A 23,943-nucleotide genomic window follows, 5' to 3' on the forward strand; every position below is an offset into this window, starting at 1 on the left:
TATGAGGATACTTTGTAACAGGCATGGACTGTATTTTGACTAACCAAACTGATGCCAGGCAAGAGACATTAAATTTCTTTCACAACAAAGGTACATGTATGCAGAGATTACATGAAACTTTGTAGAATGACAGGTTATCCCTATGTTCTGTACAACTCAGATACCTATCAGAGGCATCAAGTACAGCTTAGTTGCTCCAGTTTTTTAAACTAAGACATCTAGACAAGGTATTTTAGTATTTGATGCAGGCAAAACAGTGACATGCAGCATCGTTCAAATCACAATGCACATGCAGCTGTGCCTCTCACAAAACAACATGTATGATGTGTAGCAAAACCATTCAAGCAACATATGTCAAGACAATATAGTAGTGGTTCCATTTTTGTCCACTTTTTCATCAAAATGAAAGACTTGTTTTAGGGCATCAAAGATCTTAAATAGTGAAACACTTTCATTTGCCTAAGCCAGATAAGCCAAAGCAATACCAGTAGCACATGTATTCCACAATGAAAGTTCTTTCCCTGCTTTAAAGAACATTTATTGCAAATGGTGTCCTCACAATGTTGAAATAATTTTTACACTTTTTCCTTACTTTTTTTTGGATGAAGAAACACAGGGGGGAGGTCGCCAATTCTAAAACGCCATCAGATGTATACCAAAAATGTCCATGAGACACCAAAAAAAGAAAAAGCATTCCACACACGGAGGGACATCACTCTAGGTTGCACACGGCATCCAGTTTTACACAAGCTTCTTGGCTTCGAAAAAGCTCTTCAGGTGTCTCATCTGCCAGAATCCCATGAGCAAAAGGATGATTGTCTGTCCAGCCGACCACCACAGAACCCTGGAGTTGGTGCTCTCACTAGTCTGTCGGAAGCGTTCTTCACGGAACTGAAAAGTATCATTCGAGTTGTTGATTCATAATGACAATGACTAAAAATATGGCATTCACCCGGAAACCTAGAGCACTGGCCAAAGTATAGCACACACAATGATTCTGACATCAAGGAATATCTCAAGGAATGTTTTGCAAAGCAGCAAGCCATGACGGCAAGTGGTCCACACTTGCCATCATGGCTAATAGTGGTGTTGACTAACATTGCCCGGTTCAAATGCACATATATTCTCTATAATGTGGACAACGAGATGACCAGTGCTGTAGATAAGTTGGTAGAGCATAGGACGACGCATTATTCAAAGGTCGCAAGTTCAGTCCTTGCCAGTGGTAAGTCATCTTTTCTGACCAGTTTTCTTTCTTCACATTTACATCACAACATCCCCTATACTTTCCTTGGCATGACTAGTTGTCAATTTTCATTAATATTGTGTCTAACAAAAAAAAACGAGCCCTTAAAAATAATTCCACTTAACTATGATATACTTTGACAAAAGGCAGAGAGTACATAGCAAGAAATGAAGCATGTACATTGCTGCGGAGTTATTGAAGATAAATGTGGCAATGCTTTACATAGAAATGTATATTGTGCATCACATGTGCACCCGAGGGCAAAAGTAGGCAGACCATGGGAGCACGTGCCAAAATTGCCATTTGCGCCGTCTAGTGGTGAGCAGTCTGCAGTCAAGAACATTGCTATGGCTGCACATTCACCGGAGCAGTGCTCTCGATAGAAGACTGCTTGCCGCTAAGCAGCACACACGACAACTTTGACACGCGCTCCTGTGGTCGGCATACTTTTGTCCTCGGGTGTACCTTCTCTTGCAAATGCGTCTAATACTTATTTCAGCTATGTATGGTTAACAAGTATGTCAAGCTCTACCGAATGACCGTTCACTAGAGTGTGTCCACTTATTCCATAAGTTCCTGCGTTGGTTTTTCAAAGGAGCACTGGCACAAAACTTAGAAGGCGATATTATGAACGAGTTAGATTTATGTGGAGACATGCACAACATCTACAAAATATCTAGGGCAAATATAGCCTAGAACATATATCAACACGGCGGCAATGCAAACAAACCTACGTTGCGAGTTTAAGTTGGCTGGTTGCTTGGGCTTGCGCTACCTGCGATTTCTTCTTCCATGCCTGCGTCTTTGCGTATGCTGGCTGTCAAAGCAGCGTCCACTCACGCGCGTGGCATCACGTCAGTTTTGAGTGGTCACACAGCCAGCTGTGTTTACCTTGCTGCTGGTGTTGCTCCTGCCTAGCTTGGTGCTCTTTGAAATCAAAACTGTGACTGGGCACTCAAAAAATCTAAAAGCCTCTCTAAATAACCATCATGCACTCGTGTGAACGAAGTTTCCAGCCCTGGTAATGGATTTCAAGCTACCTATTGCAAAAAAAATGTGTCAGTGCTCCCTCACAAAAAAAAATGTTAGGACATATTATTTGCTTCTGCAAATGTGGAGCAGTGCCAGTTCCAGAAAACCAGGCTTAGTGAGGCCAAAACAAAGTCAAGCTTTCTGAAAACAATGATACTGACCCAATACAAACAAAACTACAACTGCCAACATGTGACAGATGCCTAAATGTAAAAGTTATGATCATTTCTAGCATATTGATATGCACTGCAATTGGAGGCTTCTTTCTACCATCTCCAACTTCTACCATCTACAACTACTACTTCAGACTTGCACCAGCCTGCACGTTTCCTATCCTACCATGCCACCCAATTCTCTGCCACCTCTTCTCCATTTTACTAATACCTATAATGGACTAATGGCTAACTACTTCGCCACTAAAGAATTACAATTTCCTTTCCTGGAATGCAACAACAGAGCTGAAAACGTCTGCTCTCTTCCTTACTCCAGTCTTTTTTTTTTTTCCAATCCTAGGCCACAAACAATACAATAAGCTCCAATTACTGGATGCGTCTGAATATGCAGTATACTGCTGCACTGAACTAATGATAAAAAAATAAACTAAGCTTAAACTTCCAAACAGTGGTCAACACAATGGATCATTCATTCTGTGTGCCTCCTTTGATGCATTTGCACATCTAAACAAACATTTCCTAAAAGCAGCCTTGGTTCTACATTTTTCATCAGTTACGACTCAGTTCGCTCCTTCATGCTCGATCCATAAGCATCAACTGTTGTAAGGATCATTATACAGCAGAGAAAGGTTTTCTTCTCATCTTACCCTTTGGTAATTCTGCTCCTTGGTGATCTGGTCAACTTGGTCCAAGAGCTGCCTCACACGCAGTTGTAGCTCTGTAAGTTTCTCCTTCCGTGCCACACTGCCATAGTCGACAGCATGCTCCCCAACTTGGATATCAAGGTGAACCCTCTGCAAACACACAGCACATGGAAAGATGACAGGAATGTCAACTCCAAATATGAATGGAATAAAATAGCACTAAACCACCACAAGACTCATTTTCACAGAAAAAATAATAAATTCCTCCAGTATTTCACCAAAATGGTATGTCCCACTATCTTACAAGAAGCCTTCATACCTTGCAATCAAAATGGTGCAAAGCAGGCTGTAATAATGCAAGAGCATTACATGGCTTATTGTGTGACCTGCCATCTTTGAGGAGCTGTGGCAGAAAAGCGACACACTAATTATGTTATCTTTGCATTGAAATAGAAACTTGACTGAGTTCGTAGGGCTTTATACTTGTAAACGTGTGTGACAGACAAAACGAGTAGCGCCCGTCCTGTCTACTCCTTTAGTCAATCGTCCAAAGATTGTGAGTGTACACATTTAGAAGTGCACCATCTTCACATGGGGCTGCAGTGAGAATTTGAAGCTCCATTTCCCTAGCACTGCTCCCTTCCATAGTGGTGTATTAGCCACTGCGCCACCGTTGTATCGTGCCACCATTGCTCCAGCCAACAATGAATGGCCGCGTGTTTTGATGGGCTCTTCCTGATGGCCAATTCACTAGACGGTGGTGCAGCTCACTGCACTCTCTCCACAGCCACTCACTTCCTTCCAGAGAAACAATACACCTCCGGCACCACATTCGGCAACAATTAAAGCTCTCGCATTCACACAACATAAGTGCCCCCACAAATTTAGTACCGTCATACTTGGTTCATAGTACGCGTCCCATGAGTAGCACTGACCCTGCAATGCTTTCCTGCATGAGTTCATCATCACATAGGTTAATTCACTTTAAAAATCGTGTTTTTCATGTTACAAGAGTAAATGGACGCTGTCTACTAGACTTCGTGTTGCACAAAAAAAAAAAAAAGTGGGGGTGCCATGCAACTGCTTTTTAATCTTTTTAAAAGAAGATTCTTCTTCAAAAAGAAAAAAAAAAGTTTCTTTAATCTGTAGCCTAGGGCAATGGAATTTGTGCTGTATACATAGGCTTTTATAGTCGTTTCAAATATGTACTAAGTTTTATAAGAAGTTACTTAGCTTTTGTTCTCGTTTTGTGCCATCACAATATGTCAATTTTGGTTTTCTTTGTACACACATTTTTTTTTGCTACTAAATATTTATGATTCCGAGCAATCAATGACTTATATTGCTTTACATTAACTGTAGAATGCAAATAACTAACAAGAAAGTGTGCATAGCACATTCTAATGAACAAAAAAATTGTAACGTGAGAAATCTTGAAATGTTCAGACCATACTAATTGCTTGTTTTAAGTTTGTACTAGTTATATAACTGATATCAAACTTTAAAGGGACACTAAGGGCAAATGACAAGTCATGTCATAGTGAACGCTCAAGGTACGACGTCTAAAATGGCAATATTATCAACAGCAGTGCCTTACCTACCAAGAAATTCAGCCACATGTACCGGACAACATGCATTAGGAGTGGGACATTTTTGAAATGATCTCGTGATGTGTGAACATCCAACTACAAGAATCACTAGAAGTCAAACTAGTTTCAATAAAAAAAGAACCTACTGTGCATCAAAAGACGTAATAAAATGTGGCTTGTCTATTTCTGCTTGATTTATAGAAAAAGGAACCACCTGGTGTTATAGAGAATGGCATGAGTGATGGAAAAGTTCGATTTTCAGCTAGTTAGTTAGGCTGGATAGATGGTGCCCTCAAGGGGGTTCTTCATAAAACAGAGCGCACAAAACACAGGACAGAAAGAGATCAGGACAAGCACTCTGATCTCTTTCTGTCCCGAGTTTTATGCACTCTGTTTTATGAAGAACTATGAATAACCAACACGCTCAAACCTTCTCCCTTAGAAGTGCATCCCTCAGTGGCCGTAGTTGCTACTGTGACTCCCACTACTTTCCCTCTGCCTCTAGTGGTGTCGACGGCCATGCAATGAAGGCGAGCAACACTGGGCATGGCAACAGTTGCATCTGAGAGACTGCTTTCAGGCGGGTGATTTGAAGTGCGCTAATGTGATACAGACATTTTAAACCTTGTTTTATTTCAAAATAAGCACTTTCTTAGCACAAAAGTAGCACAATAAGGTTTCTGGACACTGTTAACAATCAACATCGGCTAAACATATGCCCTTAGTGTCCTTTCCTTTAAAAAAGATGCCTGCACTCTGCACACTTTGCACCGCCAGGGTGGTGTAGGCACTCAGCTACTGACTGGGATCGAAGCCTGGCTGCAGCAGCTGCATTTTCGATGAAGGCGGAAAGGCTGTAGACCCGTGTGCTCATATTTGGGTGCACCTTAAAGAACCCCGGGTGGTCGAAATTTACGAAACCCTCCACTACAGCGTCTTTCATAATCATACGATGGTTTTGGAATGTTAAACTCACATATTATTATTATTATCTTCACGCGTTAGGGAATATATGGGCAAAATTTCATCCTGATCTAGCTATTGGAAGTACCAAGAACATGATGTCCAAACTCAAGAAGTTGCCCCAAATTGTATCCTGAGAAAAACACATTTTACAGGTTAAAAGGAGAGCTCATCTACGTCGCAACAATGTTTTTTAAATGCGAAGCATTTAAAACTTTTGGCAACTTTGAGCGTATCTATCTATCTATCTATCTATATAGCCGCTTACACTTGAGTGCTCTCGTGGTCACCCCTATAACTTGGTGTGAACCAAAATTAGCGTGGGAGGGTACGATGGTTTGACGAATATGACACGCTGGTCAAGGCGTGAATAATGACGCAATGTCGTCGTGTACGTCGCCAAACACTTCCCGCCAGACTGTGACACATACCCACGGCCCCTGGTATGAGGGTATGTGCCACAGGTGATTGACACTTAATATCTACCCTGCAACGATGAGAACACACATGGGCAGTCTTAATGCACAAGCGTTAAAAAATACCCGACACAAACCATAAATGTCAGGATCCCAGTTGAAACCGAACCCAAGCATTTTACCACAAAGCTATGCCAGGTCTCGGAACTGCTTTTCGAATAGACGCTAATCTTCGTTAAACGTCAATAGTGATTGCAGTGCTGCCTGCCCAAATTTATAAACACTACATATGTAGTCCTTCAATACAGCTGTCACGTCGGCTTAACGTCAATTGTAGTTAGTTGCCATGCGCTGAAATTGATTTATGTAGCTGTGTCCAGAGTCAGCATCCTCGTGAGCATCACTGACTTTATATCAGCTTCTGATTTTGCTAATACGCATGTTCCATTTGGCATCGTTGCGCAAGTGCAAGCAACTGGTTATATAAACACCTGCAACTCTTCAACATAAGTCTGTGCGTGCAACATTTTTACATATATTTAGCTTCATTTCATGACATTTTGCTCAATAAAAAAACTTACAACATAGTCACCTTTCCTCCGCATGCTTTGCATAATGCCGACTCCCATGTATGTTGTATCTGCCGAATTGTTTTTTAATAATTTTTTTCCGTTATGAGAGGTTGGAAATGATGGTTATTTTGAGCATGTGGCTCAGGTGAACTGCTCATGTGAAATACAGTGGCAAGCAGCTATGGTGACAATTTCCAGTAGTTTCTAGACTATGAGTGTTTTTTATTTTTAAATTTTTAGTAGCCACCTTGTGCTCTTCAAAAGTGGTATTAACCTACTTCAAGTTTAATTGCAATATTCAATTTGTTTTATCATGACAATAGAGAAACTAAACTTGCAAAATTGAATAAAAATTATGTATTTTTGAAAAAACTGAAATTTTCGCCTCGAATCTCCCCTTAAGATAAGAGGCCAAGTGATGAAATTTTTTTTAAAGCAATAATCACTAGTGTTTATTGCCTGCAATATAAAGCACATCTTTTTAGGCACATTTGAGCATTATAAAGCAAGTCCTACTTTCTGTTAATTTTGCATAATGTTATTAAAAGTATGCCTTGCACAAACACTCATAACTTAAGTTGCTCATTGAAAAAAATTTTGAAGGGACATGAACAAAGCCTTGACCTGTGCCATAAACCAAGACGAATGGGATCTGATGCCGAACTTTGGGCATTTAGTAATGAATATACATGTACTGCAATACTTTCCCTGCATCTTTTTTTTTTTCTATGTACCATCAAGACAATGGAAAAATCTAAATGCAAGGCCTCGTATGCAGTTGATTTCTTGTTAACTGCTATCAATTCAATGGCAGGCCATTCCTGACCACACTATGAATATGGTTATACCTATGAGACCTATTATGAATTCTTTAAGCTCATCTAGGCATTTCCAAGTGGCTTCCACAAAATCACCTAACCATCTTGTGCATGAATGACCTGGTTTTCTCTAAGCTTCCACTTTGGCTAGTATCAATTTTCACTTCTTTGTAGATAAACTCACAAGACATGACAAAAACAACGAAAGCTTTAGTTACGTTACCATCACCTTGAAGGAACATTATCTCCTATACCAGAGATTTTTATTCATTTGGGAGTTCAGGGGATCCTTGAAAGTCTGCACCAGCATCACCACTATGATCATCAGCCTGTCTACGCCCACTGAAGGGCAAAGGCCTCTCCCGTGATCCGCCAATCAACCCAGTCTTCTGCTTTCCGTTGCCTTGTTATACTCGCAAACGTTTTGATCTCATCGGCCCGCCTAACTTTCTGTCTCCCCTTTGTGGGTTTGCCTTCTCTGGGAATCCATTCAGTTACCCTTAATGACCAGCAGTGATCCTGCCTACGTGCGATGTGCCCGGCACATGTCCATTTTTAAAGACGATAGTCTTTCTTGGGGACCTTCGACGAAAAAATTTTGGTCTGTCTGTCTGTACATTTGTCTGTTTGTCCGCCCTAACGATACCTCAAATGGCATTAAACGGCCAACCCCATCTGCAGCGCTCACCAATATTGCTCAAGATTTAGCATTCATAGTTGCGCGATTGTCAATTAAAAAGCAATTATTGCGCATATCTGAGGTGCCACAACAACGCTTTGATGTTTCTATGTCTGCCTTTATACTAGAAGAGGCACGCACAAGTAACTCTGAGGAATGTGCTGCACTGACAGTGCAACGCGATGCTCAAAAAGGTGTTTCCAACACTTTGCTACGACGTCACGGTGGTGGCACCTGCCCGTCGTTTTGCTTTCTACACCTTATCACCTCCGAGACTGACGTGCATCTTTCTACGCGGGCTGCACGCCTTCATTTTCGAAGATAACTGCCAGATGGCACTTGTGTCTAACGTGCCTAGATGCGCACGTTCGCCTCCGCCACACGCTCGAGGCACTCTAACCAGCGCCTGCAGAATATCATTCACCGATTTTCTTGCGCAGAACGTCAAATAAACGTTTTGTTCACTCTCTCCAGACGCAAGACTATTGTCTTTTGACGACATTTACAGTGTAACATGTAGATTCGGGCCAATTTTTTCTTCTTGATTTCAACTATGATATCCTTAACCCTGATTTGTTCCCTGACCCACTCTGCCTTCTTGTCTCTTAAAGCTACACCTATCATTTTCCTTTGCATCGCTCGCTGCGTCGTCCTCAATTTAAGCTGGACCCTTTTTTGTAAGCCTCCATGTTTCTGCTCCGTAGGTAAGTGCTGGCAAGATAGAGCTGTTGTATGCCTTCCTCTTGAAGGTTAGCGGCAGATTATCATTCATGATTTCATAATGCTTGCCGAACGTGATCCACCCCATCCTTACTCTTCTAGTTATTTCACTCTCATGGTTCAGCTCCGCGGTTACTACCTGTCTTAAGTAGACATATTCCTTAACAACTTCCAGCGTCTTTCTACCTACCGCAAAGTGCCATTTTCTGCCGAGACTGCTTCACATTGCTTTAGTTTTGTGCATATTAATTTTAAGACCTACTTTTCTGCTTTCAGCGTCCAGTTCTGTAATCAAGAGCTGTGATCCATCCCCTGAGTAACTCATCAAGGCAATGTCATCAGCGAATTGCAGGTTAATGAGGTACTCATCATTTAACTCTTATTCCTAACTATTCCAATCTAGGCTCCTGGAAACCTCCTGTAAACACGCGGTGAATAGCATTGGAGAGATCGTGTCTCCCTGTCTTAAACCATTCTTTATCAGGATTATATCACTTTTTTTATGCAACACTATGGTGGTAACGAATCCCGTGTATATTTTTTCCAGTATGATTATATAGGGTTCATCGATGCCCAGATTCCGTAGTGCCTGCATCACTGCTGATGTCTCGACCGAGTCAAACGCCTTCTCGTATAATCTATGAAAGCTATGTATAGTGGTTGACTGTATTCCGTGCAATTCTCTATCACCTGATTGAAAAGATGAATATGGTCTATTGTGGAGTAGCCTGTACGAAATCCTGCTTGGTCCTTTGGTTGTCTGAACTCTAATGTTGCCTTATTTCTATTAGCTATTATTTTGTAAATAGCTAGTAGTGAACGGACAGTAAGCTGATCGGCCTATAATTTTTCAAGTCCTTCACGTCTCATTTCTTATGGATTAAGATGATGTTGCCGTTCTTCCAATATTCTGATCCGGACGACCCTCGGCACCACACTGACACACAAGCAGCATGGCTCAAAAGAATCAGTTGTTTTTTTATATTCAGGGAAAGTCCACGGCATTTACCAGATGAATTAATGGTTTGGGTGCAAGAGATGCAAGTCGCCCATACTGGTGAGATCAATTTCAGACACGACTATTAAGTGCAAAATTGACAAAGTGAAGAAAACGGACTGAATGCGGCATGTCCTGCCTGTTTTTTTCCTTGTCCATTTTGCACTAATTAGTTACATCTGATATTAAGTTTTGATGCACACATCTATCTTTCATAACTTTGAAACTCCTACCATTACTGATGTCCGTATGTTTCTGTCCTAGAACCACTATTTGATAGAAGCAGCTTTCATTATGTCATTTTTTTTACCCACTTTTTGACTTCGATACACAAACACACATGGACACACACAATATGTAGGTGCTTGCAGCATTTGTTTACAAGGGTGGTACTTCCTGCACATTGATTACAAGCACTCTACGGATGTTGAATACCATAAAATTACAAGTCTACTCAAGAAATCTAAGATAGCTGCTATTAGTCGTTGATATGGCCAACTCAGTGATTAACATTCAGACCAATAGAATAGTGCTTTCATCATAACTGTCATGATCAAGCAGTAATGGAAAAATGTACAAAAATAGAGAAGTGTCAGTAATGATAACCCCCCCTTCTCTGGCGTTCTCAGCAGCAAAGGTAACCACAGGCCAAACTACAAGTTGCAAAGGCAGCACACGTCTATTTCTCTGAACGGCCAGAACAAAAGTTGTTTATGTGCGCTGCACTTCAGTGGGACAAGTGGTTATGTGAATATCGGTATTGCAGCTGAGCTGTCTGAGTGAGTTTGAATATGTCCACTGAAGCAACATGTTGCTGATAAGATAAAGGAAACTGCAAAAGAAATATCGTAGTTTGCTTTTTGTAGCATATTCACAAAAAGGTTCAGGCAATGTGTTAGGCCCAATATTCACGAATGCAAACACTTGGTTCAAATTTCTAATCGATACCCAAACATTGTTGCAACTACATCAAGGAAGACATGGTACTACCATAAAGACTTCCAAGACTGCTTTGCACGTGCTGCATTTCATCCGCGGAGAAATCATAACCGCATTACAGCACTTGATGTCATTTCGATGTATTAATGATAAAGCAAATCTTAAACACCAAACACCACTGTCAAGTAAGTACTTGAGCTGTTTCACACACTCATAGATATCAACATCGCCACAGTGCACCATTGATAGACTGTTTTCCATCGTGCATTTACAAATAAAGCAAGGAAATGCCAACAAGACAATATCCAAGTCTGTCGCCACCACCAAAGGACACAACCACAGCTGTTACTGGATCGAGGTGCTATGTGTCGCTGTCTACTTGAGAAGACGCTCACTACTAATGCCGCAGCGCTTACCAGTTGACTTCCGCTGAACCAGCTGGAAGAATTGGAGTAGAGGCAAATGACGTGTTCACCGGGCGAATGCGAAGTGAAACTAAAGCGCCCTTCGGAGCTGTACACCTTCGACAAAATGGTCTTGTCCTCAGGATCGCGAATTTCCACGTGCATACCGATCCCGGGACTGGACTGCATGAAACCACCGGTCTTCGGATCGTACAGTTGGCACTTGTAGTTTCCTAGAATGCAGGCACAAATAATTACGCAAGTTCATCAGTAACACCGACGAGTCGTCTGAGCGGCGCTACTACAGTTAGCGTCCCGTAATGACAGCGGATATACCCTATTCACCATAGTTTGGACTTTCGTGGCGCATCGCATAGGAGTCAAGCTCGTGGCTCCGATGCTGACGTGGTTTTCTTCATTAAAACAATCACGTTGGCGTGAGCGGCGGGTACCGTAGAATTTGTCACCGACGTCCCTGGTTCTGACCGTAGAGACGCTGGCAACCACTGAAGGCGCACCGCCAAGCGGCTAACCTATGTTGCTGCTCCCCAAGAAACACGGGACGACCAGTGATGGCAAATATCTCGAAGCTAAGGTCCCGATTAGAGTTGTTATCGTGAACTATCCACGCACTACTCAAAGGAAACAACTATATGACACCCTACGTCATTATGAGACGCTAACAGTAGCACTGCCCATCTCGGCATTCGCGTGTTGCTCTGAAAAATGGGCGACGGTCGCTAGAATGACCAATACAACGACAACTAATACAAATAATCTGGGTAATTCAAACGAAGCGATTCGAAGATGCTAACCAGAATGGACTGCTGACGACTAAATATGCGAGAGCATACCGACTACCAAACTGCGCATATGTCCTGTCGTTCAACACGTCCATACGGGCAGCGAGAATACTAGGTCGTGAAGATTGCATTGAGAACGTATAAAGCATAAAACATGACCAAATAAAAAAAGACGCAGCGTCAAATAACTTCGCACTACAGTCATTCAAAAAAATAAGCAGCATCGACTGTCACGGAAGAAGCAAGCCCACAAGCTCACCAACGACAAGCGTTTCCTCGGGCACTTCTTCGATGAAGCATTTTCGTTCCGTTTCAGATATATGAAAGTAAAGTCCCAGTGAATGATGAATGAACGACAAAACTAAACACACAAGCGCGTAATACTTTGTGGACAACATCGTTCAGTCGATGCGACGGCCCCGTGAAATGGTGCGGACCGTAGTACACGTTAGACAGGCAACAAACCGGTCGCCACGTTTGACACACAGGGTGGCTATCCGACACCGCACAAGCGCATTTCACTAAAAACGGCGCGCGTAATTTTGAGCGTACGACTAAAAAGGCAAATTATTACTTTTTAAAGATAATTTTAACCTACAAAAAACGCTTCGAAAAATAGTTTTATTGAAATATGCTGGTAGTGCCTGTTCAATGAGTTTTTCTTGTTTGACGAAAGAGAGGTTGAAGCCAAGTCCACTTCCCTCTAATTCGGCCTCTAATCCTTGTAGGTACATCATGATTAACAAGGGTGACAGAGGACACCGCTACCTAAGCCCCCGTTTTACCTCTGTGGGCTTGGATACCTATTTTTCCAACTTTAGAACTACCTTGTTACTTTTATAGATATCCTTTGAAAGATTAGTGACTCCATCTTCGACACCTAGTGTGTCCAGTGTTCTCCACAAGTCTTCTTGAACCACGCTATTGTACGCTCCCTTGAATCCAAGAATGCTAGCCACAGGGGCATGTGTTCCTTTTCTGCTATTTAGATGCACTGCGTCAGTGAGAACAGATCGTCTTCCAACCTCCTTTGTTTCCGAAACCCATTCTGCAGTTCCCCCAGCAACCCCTCGTCCTCTATCCATGCCTGCAGTCGTTCCTTTATAATCATGTGCATCGCCAGCTTGTAGACAACTGATGTCACTGTTATAGGACGGTAGTTGTTTATGTCCGCTTTGTCCCATTTTCTTTTATAGATAACGGCGACAACTCCCACCGCGGCTCCACATGGTGGTCGAGAGTCAAAACTCGGCGGCAGCTCCGCCCGCGCCTACCGTGACTCCGCGCGTGTTCTGGGGCGTGACTGCATGCCATGGGGGAGCTACGTGCAGAGGGTCAGTATGCACCCGAACTCCCGTCAGTTAGCGAAAAGGCAACGATGGTCGTTCACTGACTCAATACTACGACAAGTTTCGCAAAAACCTGCAAATATGACTTCTGTTGATTTTTTTTTATTTTTTCTATTTATTCTGCAATCCAATGTGTTTAATTCATCTCACAGCGTTGCCGTAATATTCACTGTAACTATTTAATATTCATTCAACAGTTGTCTTCAGAGAAGGCAATGCCATTCCATAATTTGTACGTCTACAAAAATTATGTGTTTTTTTTTTCGAATTATATGACAATCTTGAACAGCTAGCTTGCCAGCGCTAACACGCCATATTATTCGTGTAAAATAATTGCATACGCAATGTTCAATCGCTATTACGTTGTAATTGCACCACTGCAATATTCGTGATATGATGTTCACAATAATCATTTGATGTTCAATTAACACAATTCGTGTTTTGAAAGCTACTCTTTTAGAGACTGACAACTCATCGGCGTGTCAGCCTGCGAGCACAATTTTTTTTATGAGCGGAATTGAAAAAAAAAAAAGTTGACCGACATTACAGAATTGTAGTGATAGAAGTAGATCAGATTGAATTAGCACAATGCAAATAGGCGAATTAACAGATTTTACCAAATTAAGTTCCAACAAATTATTTTATGGCATTTATATTACAGCTCCGTTTGAGACATGCATTGTCAATAGCGATAAAATTGCACTGCTCAATGTACTGCTTAAAAGACAACGCTGTTTTATGCGTTGTAGCACAGTTTACTTGCTGGATTTGCTTTCTTGTTTTGTTTTTCTTTAAAGTGCTGTCCCGTCGCGTTCGTCTAGGTACTCGGCTGCTGGCCCGCAGGTCGCAGGATCGAATCCTGTCATCGGAGGCTGCATTTTCGACGAAGGCGAAAATGCTGTACGTATGCGCCCGTGTGCTCAGATTTGGGTGCACGTTAAAGAACCCCGGGTGGTCGAAATTTTCGGAGCCCTCCAACACGGCGTCTCTCATCATTCATATGGTGGTGTCATGACATGGTCGCCCCACAATTGACGGGACACCCAACAATAGGTGTTCTGTGGTACTATATGCCACTATCGAGTCCGGTTTGGGAGCCTTCTATTGACACACATGGGAGAGATGTGGGAAAAGTGCGTCAGGTTCGAGTCTTGTAGCACGCTCATCTGTAATTGATCGTGCGACCATAGTTTCCCTTCAGGGGGGGGGGGGGGTATTGCAGCGCGCCGCCTAAGTTAGTGTCTGCGGCAAATCTTGCCCCCCCCCCCCCCCCCTTCTAATGTGGGCGCACGGCGAGGGGGGGCACCCCTACCACGCGCAGCTCTACGTCTGTAATAATAGCTGTGGCCAACGCAACAGTTTTTGAACTATCATATAACAATAAAGAATTCAATAATATTCTGTCGGTACCACGCCTTAAAATCACGATATGATTCATGTACGTATACAAATAATAGCTGTGGCCAACGGAGCAGTTTTTGAACTATCATATAACAATAAAGAATTCAATAATATTCTGTCGGTACCACGCCTTATAATCACGATATGATTTATGAGGGATGCCACACTCCGGAAAATCTTCCCAGTTGGCCGTACGATTTGCTGTTGAAAACCTATAGTCGATTGTAAAATATTACCGTGCATTTTATCAAATTTCGCGGCTGCTCGTTGGTCAGGGCAGCAATATCCTTCTGACAGCTTTTATACTAGGCAGCACATTTAATGGCTAAATGAGAAACAATTACGAAGGAAATTGACTGCGCATCTGGCGCTAGACTCGTACGGAGAAAAATGTATCTGTTTTAGTCATATTTCTGATGCCGCCAATCTATAGCTTCGAGGAAAAAAAAACATTTAAATTCATGGAAGAATGCCGCAAGGAGGACGAAATAAACCCGCCGAGTGTGCTATTGCGTCAACGGTCTTCTTATGTTGCGGGTTCGACTGTTGGCTGGGGCGACCGCATTTAGATTAGGGCGCAATGCAGATGCACCCGTCTAGACTAATAACATACTATATTATTCTAATAACGTAATTTTTTTGTAATACTTCAGAAGTCTATACGACTTAACGACGAAACGCGCTCTTCAAGTACGCTTAGAATGTTGCGAAGTAACGTCACAGTTCAAGAAGCAGGATCGTGTTCAAATCAACGAACAATTATTAGGCTCCCGCAGTTTAGGTGAATGAACGATGGTTTGATTAAAATCCACACAATTAAGCGCATGTATGTGTTTTGGCAATTGTGCAGCAGCTGATATATTGAACAGCCATCGTCTCAAGGGATCCCAATCCGCCGCTGTGAACGTGCTTGAAGAGCCACCAAAACCATGCACCTTTCTGAAAGCTGCGAGACGCGTTTGCGGCAGCGTGAGAAAAGGACCGATGCACATGAAGCGAAAAAAAAAAAAAGAGAAAAGAATGAATTCTCTCGATATCGACGCACGCCGTCGCGAACGCGTTCACTGCAAGCTATGCTCGTTACTCAGGGGAAAACGGTACAGAAGAGAGCGAGTGACGCAATTATAACACAAGCAAAAAGTACACTCTCGTGTGACAGTGGGCGGAGCAATGCCCTTATCCGATTCATGTTGCAGCCACTCACATCAATGCGCGAGAGTGGTTTGGGAAAAAAAAACAAACAAAATGAGCGGAAAGGTATTTTATAGATTTGCGCCGATCCCAGATAGCCAAGCGAGATTCCTAAAGCCATGCAATCTGAGGAACATTCGTGCAAGCTACCATGCCGATCAATTGATCGGAATAGCAAATGAACACTTGGCGTTTTTTTCTTAAGCGAAAAAAAAAAATCATCTTGCAGTCACTCTAGCTCTTGGAACTTGTGGTAAACAGCGCTTAAATGAGAGGTAATGCAGTAACAATGCAGAAGTGGACCAATTCTGCTATGCAAATCACAGACAGAAGTACATATGCTTGTCAAGGTTACGCGAAATAAAAGAGCCGAGAAGAATCTGTTTGACTCAAATTGAGATATATCCGCGTGCTTGCATACTAGACGTTGAAAACGCGCATTTTTTTTTTTTTTTTGCCACACAGAGGCACAAACCACGACCCACTTTAGATAAAAAGGCGGAATCAAGGCACCCTTACTGAAAATAATTTCCAGCGTAGTTTCCTTGGCTTGCAGTGACCGCTAATAACCAACGCTTCATGCAACGAGCCCACCCAGTTTTGTCTTCTCGCGCGTGAGCGAACGATATCACGATATTCAATACAGAGAAAGAAAAAGCACAAATGCGGCCATATGCTCCAATATAAGAGAGAACAGTCTCAGAAGCCAACTCGACGCACGCGTACTCGTACGCAACATCTCTCTGCCTGTTCTGGGCATCGTTTCGCGGACAGCGCGGGGAAGCCAACATGTCTTCCATTAAACTGTGTAAAAGCTGCTCTGCACTGTCAAATGTCGCGCGCAGCCTCACATTGCCTCGGATAGCGAAGAAACGCCTTTAATTAAGGAAAAACTAAAACACAGAAAAAAGAGCGCAGATGCATCAGCGACAATCGTGCAAGCAGTAGAAATGCGACTGCTGGCATGCTTCCTCCTCGAGCAAATATATCAAATACACGCAGCAAGTGACATCCGATCCGCCCGACTCGTATTACGCCTTCGCATTCCAAAGCTACGCTAGGTATCCGCGATGCCGTTGAAGATTGCAGGCAGTTCGTACAGTTGATCCGGCGATGGGAAGTGCCGAGAATCGGAGTCGTGGAGATTCCTCGCTGTCATGAAGGAACGCGCACGCGATTTGGGCGTGTGCGCATGCGTGGTTGCCTGTGTGGAGCCCCATGGAACGAACGGCTCACTGATCGCGATGGCGGGTCCGGCGCAAGACGGAGACAAACTTTTAAAGGGCTCTAAAATATCAGTTATTGTAGAGGAGGCTTTAATCGATGTCATTATAGTCTCTTTTAACTATGGTGGCAAGGTATTTCAAGGCGCATTGCTAGACGTCACGAAAAAGTAAGTAAATTTTGCTTCGAAAAAACCCTCCGGGGCTGTTTCCTTTTAAGCGACAACGCCAGATAGGCTTAGTTAGTGACTGCCTGTTGCCTTTAATTTCGCGACTGCACGCGATTTTAGAAGCGACCCGGTGCCGGAAAGTATTTCTTTGTGTCGTTCCGAACCCACTGGTACTAATTTTACTGGTGTGCGTCTAATATTTACGGATTTCGTCATTTTGAGGTGGTGCATGCACAATGCATAGGCTCCATGCCTTGTTCGCCTTTGCAAGGTGTTTGCACAGCGCGTCGCTCGATCTTGTCCCGAAAGTACACCCGCACTGTTTGCAGTTAACGGTTATCGCTCGCGGAGTAACCATTCTGTGTTACTGTTGAGTGATTTGAGTCTGTATCTGTGCTAGCCAGTGGTTTATTGAACCGATAGCTTAGCGTCTGGACACCTCGCTCGTTGATATGTTCCCGTCTATTCACTGTATCGTGTGCCGAATAAAATGTGGGTCGCAAAGCGTTGAAATGTAACGCATTATCACGCATTGCAATTTGTTTAAGAGAAATATTGCTTTACGTTCGAACAAAATTGCGCGCAATGAAACTTAATCTGGGCCCTCCATGTCGGCGTCTCTCACGGCGCAGGTGGTGTTTTGAGACGCGCAGTGGGACAAATAAAATGTCCATTCTGCCTTCTATTGCGTATGCGCACCAAGGGGAGCTAGTGCCAGATAAGACGACTATCATTCTGTTTGCTCGTTTTGAGATGCAGCACTTTTATGGTTGTTTCAGGAATATTCCCTTTGGCATCAGCCCTTGGGGTGGACTAGATCAAGATCAAAGGGGCAGCAGCACGCGAACGCTCGCTGAAGCTGTGGCGGAAAGAAGTGACAAATTTCATGCACTAAAGCAGAGACACACCTACTTCCAAGAAAAACCCAATGATGAACTCCCTGTGCCAAGTCGATCGTGGGCGAAGTCGCGCAAATCAACAGGGCGCAACAGCCGTGACCAAAGTGTGCGCATGCGGCGGCTACGCCCGAGACAGGTGCTTTGCTCACATTGCCGGGCAATCTGCAATGAAAATTCTGAGAATGTGCAGCTTTCAAGTGTTAAAAAAGAGTCACCTCCTGTACTTAGCTCAGTTGGTTGCTTGCCTGTTTCCAAATGTGAACCTGATGTTCCAGCACGTATTCCTTCAAAAACTGGAGTTGCAAATGACGAGGACACTATGATCATACAGACATCCCCATCTCCTCGAACTGAGGAGTCTCCAAGGCCAAAGCATGCTGTCTATGCCAGTGTGGCCGAAAGCCTTGACTTAAAAAATGCCCAGCTGCCAACCCAGGCCGGAGCAGAGGAGTTTCAATCTAAAAGCGAGTATCAGGCTGTCGCCCTAATGCCTCCTGCAATCAATAGAATGATATTGCGCAAGCGCAAGTGGAATGATGCTGAAGATCTTCCACGAAGCAGCACAGACCCCATGGAACTGGCGACGCCACACAACAAGCTCGTTCCTGTTCGAGCTGCCCTGACGAAAACCAGTCCAGTGATTAAGATCTCATTTGCGAACCCTCAAGGGAAAGGCACAGTTGTCAAAATCCCAGCCAAACTCCAGTCCACAGGTGCCAGCGACACAGATGGAGACAGCAGCATAGAGTGCTCGCCTGTGAGACCTAGAGACACAAGTAGCGCCCGGGCTGCCAAGAAGGCTCTCAAGAAGGCTCACAGGGACCACCACAAAGGTCCTGCTCTTGCTCCAGCTTCTCCAAGCCTAGCAAAGCACAAGGTCAAGCATCACAAGCACAAACTGAAGCGTAAACGGAGACATCGTGAGCCGCCGCCTGATGAGCCACGGAATGATGTAGAGAACAGCCCTAACTATGGGCTGGAAGGTAACGAAGTTGTGGAACCAGCTGAAGGCTTACTGGAAGAAGGGCGTTCTCACAAGCTGTCCATCAGCCTGCGGCGCTTGGGTGCTAAGGCATACATGAGGTGCAGCCCAAAGTATGACGACCTTCTCGCCAGTAGTGGTTCCGGCAGCGAGTGTGGTGACGTACCCGAGTTCCCCATACTAGATCCGTTGCGTGAGATGGACAAAGTGAAGCCGCTCATGATGCGCATCAGCACACACAATGTTAAGCGCTGCACCCTTGATGGGGGCCGCGAAATGGCGGTGGGTGACATAGTTTGGGGCAAGATCCATGGCTTCCCGTGGTGGCCCGGCAAAGTGCTGGCCCTGAGTGTGTCACAACGTGACAATGGAGCTGCCATCAACCAGCAGGCCCATGTTGCCTGGTTTGGCTCGTCCACCTCATCCTACATGCCATGCCACCAGCTGAGCCCCTTTCTGGACGACTTCAAGGCTCGTTACAACAAGAAAAAGCGGGGCCCCTACAAGGAAGCCATCAGGCAGGCCACGCTGGAGGCCGCTGCCTGCCAGGAACTGCCCCCAGAGTTGGCTCTAATCTGAACCTCATTGCTGGGCCATTGAGGGTCGTAAAGCACCACCCCCGTCCCGTTTTTACTTGGCTGCAATCATTGCTGATTTCTCTCTGCAAGTCCGCTGCATAACAGGGTATAGAATGTGATTCAGGGGTAATCTTGAATCATTGCAGTATACACATATATATATATATATACATATATATATATATATATATAAATGTGTTACATATATATATATATATATATGTAAATAGGCTCTATTTTTGTTTGCCGGAGAAGTAGCATTTGCTACAATGCACCACTGGCTCTGGGCAGGTTCCGTGGTTTCTAGTCACGAGGGCATATGCCATTCACGGGCAGCAGGTGCTGCCCCTCTCCGGTGGGCCCGCTGGTCCGAGCAGTTGTAAACTTGCTGCGGAATTTGTCACTTGCAGCCATTTCCCAAAGTGAGGATGTCGAGTGCCTTTTCATCTCTTTCAAGCGTTTTCTGGGCCTGACATTTGGCCTCACTTAAGTCATAGTTTTGTGCAGTAATTTGCTTTTTTTTTCATATTGTTTGTTTTCAAGCCTGTTTCCAGGGAGGCTAATGTTAAGCTGTGTTAATCAACGATGTTTGCTGTACTCCACTTTTCTACAGGTAATGTTTCTTTATGCGGTACTTTCGTTTCATCCCTCCTTGACTGCCATGTTTATACCTGTGTATTTGACATTCTCTTTGTATTCTTGAGTGTGTTGTGCTATAGAAGCTTCTTTGTGTGCCATTTCTGCATTCATTGTAAAGTTCATTTTTTGTGAATCACTGCTTTTGGTGTACTATAAACCTTATGCAAAATTGCTGGCATCTGTCGGCCGTCGTGTGCATACTGCCATGTTAGCGGCTCGAGCGTAGCGCAGTATGCACAGTCCGTGTGTGCTTATGTATACGTAAGGTGTATTGACGTGAGGCGTCTATTGGCTGATAATCGCCACGCCGACGTTAATGAGCACTGACATCGCAGAGCACACGAGCCTCAAGCATTTTTGCCTCCATCAAAATGCTGCGCCCGGGATCGAACCCGCGACCTTATAATCATATGGTGGTTTCGGTTAAACCCCACATATTAATTAATTATTGAGTGTGCCGAGCACATCGAATACTTGAAAAACGTTAACAGTCATGCGCAAGTCATTTCACTAAACGGCAGCTTGTCGCACTCCAAAAGAGAAAACGAAAAAAAAAAAAAAACATGAAACAAAGATGCTTGAACACCGTAGCTCCCTTCTCAGAATGAATTGATGATGCACTCTTGCTTTTTTTTAGCGTGTGCCATTACTGAAACGTAATAAACAAAACATTAAATGAATTGTTGGCGCAATAAAGCTCGTTGCGTAAAGGTGGCTTCTGTGTAAATTGTACGAGCAACCTTCACTTGGTAAATGGTTGCTAGCGAAAACGTTGCAAAAACTGCCTTGCTTCGGCGTGCAGCAATTTATGGGAACACGAATACAAATGCTATTGCACGTCTTACTTACTTAAAAAGGAGAACGCAAACTTGTGTTTCGGGACAGTAGCCGGAGCACACGCTGGAAACATCATCAGCTTGAAAAAATAACAAGGGGCAAAGTTTACGGCTCATCTTTCTTCAGCATTCCAAGTTCCTCTCTGTGTGCAGCAAGGGACGCAGCAATATGCCGGCATTGCGATTATCTGCCAATACACGCCGCGCTCGAGTCTCTAACATGGCATTATGCACACAATGGCTGACAGGTGGCAGCAATTTTGCGTAAGGTCTATACTCCTAATTCTCACATGGTAACTTACAACCCAGTGCTCAAACTAGTGTCATCTGTCATCAGAACCACTTGTCACTACCAAGGTAAAGGAAGGTTGTGCATTAGATTTTATAGAAAACATGTTCAGCGTATCCTGAAGTATGCATTTTTTCTGCAATAGTACAACCAAAGCAGCCGATCCTGCAGCTATCTGGGGCGCCTCGTGAAAGAGCTTGGAGATTGCTAGGGGAAACTGTTGGGAGTTGTCTTTTACTGCCATCGATTCAGATTGGTGTTCTGGCATTGGTCATGAGAAATTCTGGTAGTGCATTCAATGTCTGTTTTGTGCTTTTTGCCCGGAGGCTATCTATCAGGCACTGCAGCCATTTATGCCTAATGAACTTTACAAGAGCAAGAAGTGACTGATGACCCGTACTGATATTCTGTAATTTGCGCAGACGATCTTGTGTGCAGCTCCTGTGAAGTTAATCAAGAATGTGTTGAAGCAAGTGTTTTCCCAAAGTCGTGCTTGCATGTCTTTTGAAACCATTGGCTTCCAAAACTGACGATTAGAAAAACCTGTTGGTGGTAGCAGCTGCTGCATGTAGCAAAACTGTTCACCTGCTAGTTCAAAAGGGTTGCCTCAGTTAATTGTGGAACAGTTTTTTGGAAAGGGACTGGCATGCCAAGTACCCATTGAGTTCCATCTGTTGGTGCTTGTGGTAGCCACCCTTTAGTGTGCATCAATACATTAGGTTGGCTGGCCCCTTTGGTGTAAGTTGAAATGTTACTGTTGTGCATTTTGAAAAGTGTGTTAAGGTGGACATTTCGAAGCAGTGTGTCCTTGGACTGAATGCAATTGGGCAGTAGTTCTCATGCAACAAAGCTGGACCGCAGCAGACTCGTGCATTGTGTGATGGCCCCTACTGTGATGACGATGTTGACCTCGACTGATGTAAAGCTGTGTGTCTCCTGCGTTGCACTGACTGTGAGGGATGCCATGGTTGATTTCATGACAATTCACATTGCAGGTATGTTTGACCTTTCCGGTGTGCACAGGCTGTGTGTGTGTGCTCTTAGAGGTAATCTCATTGTAAAAATGTGTACAACAGGTACAAGTGCTTGAAAAATAAAGACTGTATTCACTTGGAACAGTTTGTCCCAGGCAAAGAAGTCATTTTTTGGTGAATGTGCTGTGGCAAGGTCTACAAATTGTAGACTTGCAGTGTGTATATGTGCCACCACACTGTTTTGAGAAAGTGTTTTGGTGCAATACTGGCTAAGTGAGTCCTGGATTCCTCTTTTTTTTTTGTGGCAGATTCGAAGGTTTGCATAGTTGGAGAGCTAACCTGTTCATATATGCCATTCTACATGGTTTAAATGTGAAATTACAGCAAGCATGTTTGACAGGCCTGTTTGTGAGTGGTCATGGTGCTACGGGTACCAATAGACAGTCTCCTGGGAAGTGTAAATATGCTTCCTATAAACCGTAATATTGTGCACCGTGTAAAGAAATTATTTTTAAATATTGTTTTAGCCATGTTCACAGTAATAACTGTTGGCATTATTGCTTTTAATGAGTGTTCACTAGCTAACTTGGTAAACAATGTTTGTTGCTCTAGTAGGATATGTTACACAAAAGTGAGATGATCCTGAATGTGATCAAACAAGAAAATGAACTCTGCCTTGAAATCAAATTTCACAATTGAATGAACTATTGGTCTTGTTTTTGGCTAAGCTCTGTTACATGCTGTTTTTTTAGATTGAAACTCCAGTTGCTGTTGAAGAAATGAGCTCATTCAATGACTGATAGTTGTTATTAGAGGTGCCTTCACTGTTGCACTGACTTGTTTAGTTGCTGCTTTCTTTGGTCCCTCTCTTGGCAGCAGCGAATGACTGCTGCCAGGAGGAAGACTAAAAAAAACATCATTTGTTTAAATCATTTTACAGAATGGTTTCACGACGTTACAGCTGTATTCCTTCGAGTGTTCCATAGGTTTTGATATAATAATTAAAGAAATAGTTTTTACGTTGATTGTTAATTGGGGCCATTTCTTTAATGCAGGGGTCTATTCTGTTGTAAATTTTTCTACAATAATACCTTTGCAGCTTAACAAACCACCTCTTGCACTTGATTTTAAAAATTCCGTGGAATGTGCTTGATGTCTCCCAGAAATATACATTCAAAATAATTTTTCAAAAAGATGTGATAGGAGCAAAGATACTGTAAGCTCCATATAATATAATATAATATATATATATATATATATATATATATATATAGAGAGAGAGAGAGAGAGAGAGAGGAAACACAACTTAGCGGTTGTCTTAATTTTATTACTAACGATTTCGACCCCACCGGTCTTCATCAAAATTTGCTAACAAGTTCGCAAACCCTGACAAAGACCGGTCCAACTACATTTGACC

The 23,943-nt window shown here is 43.3% G+C and overlaps 2 protein-coding genes across 2 annotated transcripts; one reads left to right on the forward strand and one right to left on the reverse strand.

The window, feature by feature from the left end:
* Window positions 1–513: 513 nt before the first annotated feature.
* Window positions 514–12,478, reverse strand: eca (transmembrane p24 trafficking protein eclair). Its single transcript, XM_037426690.2, has 4 exons — window positions 12,255–12,478; window positions 11,205–11,425; window positions 3,099–3,245; window positions 514–891 (listed from the first exon to the last, which is right to left on the reverse strand). The coding sequence occupies exons 1-4, from the start codon at window positions 12,391–12,393 to the stop codon at window positions 742–744; spliced, it is 657 nt and encodes a 218-aa protein (XP_037282587.1). The 5' UTR covers window positions 12,394–12,478; the 3' UTR covers window positions 514–741.
* A 4,506-nt stretch (window positions 12,479–16,984) lies between these two features.
* On the forward strand, window positions 16,985–19,918 carry LOC119175740 (uncharacterized). Its single transcript, XM_037426691.2, has 2 exons — window positions 16,985–17,329; window positions 18,109–19,918. The coding sequence occupies exons 1-2, from the start codon at window positions 17,094–17,096 to the stop codon at window positions 19,787–19,789; spliced, it is 1,917 nt and encodes a 638-aa protein (XP_037282588.1). The 5' UTR covers window positions 16,985–17,093; the 3' UTR covers window positions 19,790–19,918.
* Window positions 19,919–23,943: the final 4,025 nt, after the last annotated feature.

The sequence above is a fragment of the Rhipicephalus microplus genome, chromosome X, assembly GCF_043290135.1.
Source record: "Rhipicephalus microplus isolate Deutch F79 chromosome X, USDA_Rmic, whole genome shotgun sequence".
NCBI lineage: Eukaryota > Metazoa > Arthropoda > Arachnida > Ixodida > Ixodidae > Rhipicephalus > Rhipicephalus microplus.

What these genes read in the sequence shown, in the direction of transcription:
- eca (XM_037426690.2), bottom strand. Translation starts at nt 12,393, where the DNA reads ATGTTGTCCACAAAGTATTACGCGCTTGTGTGTTTAGTTTTGTCGTTC. An exon ending in CGAGGAAACGCTTGTCGTTG is followed by an intron (nt 11,426 to 12,254) that starts GTGAGCTTGTGG and finishes CCTGCATTCTAG; the next exon opens with GAAACTACAAGTGCCAACTG. An exon ending in GGTTCAGCGGAAGTCAACTG is followed by an intron (nt 3,246 to 11,204) that starts GTAAGCGCTGCG and finishes GTGTGTTTGCAG; the next exon opens with AGGGTTCACCTTGATATCCA.
- LOC119175740 (XM_037426691.2), top strand. Translation starts at nt 17,094, where the DNA reads ATGAAGGAACGCGCACGCGATTTGGGCGTGTGCGCATGCGTGGTTGCC. An exon ending in TTGCTAGACGTCACGAAAAA is followed by an intron (nt 17,330 to 18,108) that starts GTAAGTAAATTT and finishes TGGTTGTTTCAG; the next exon opens with GAATATTCCCTTTGGCATCA.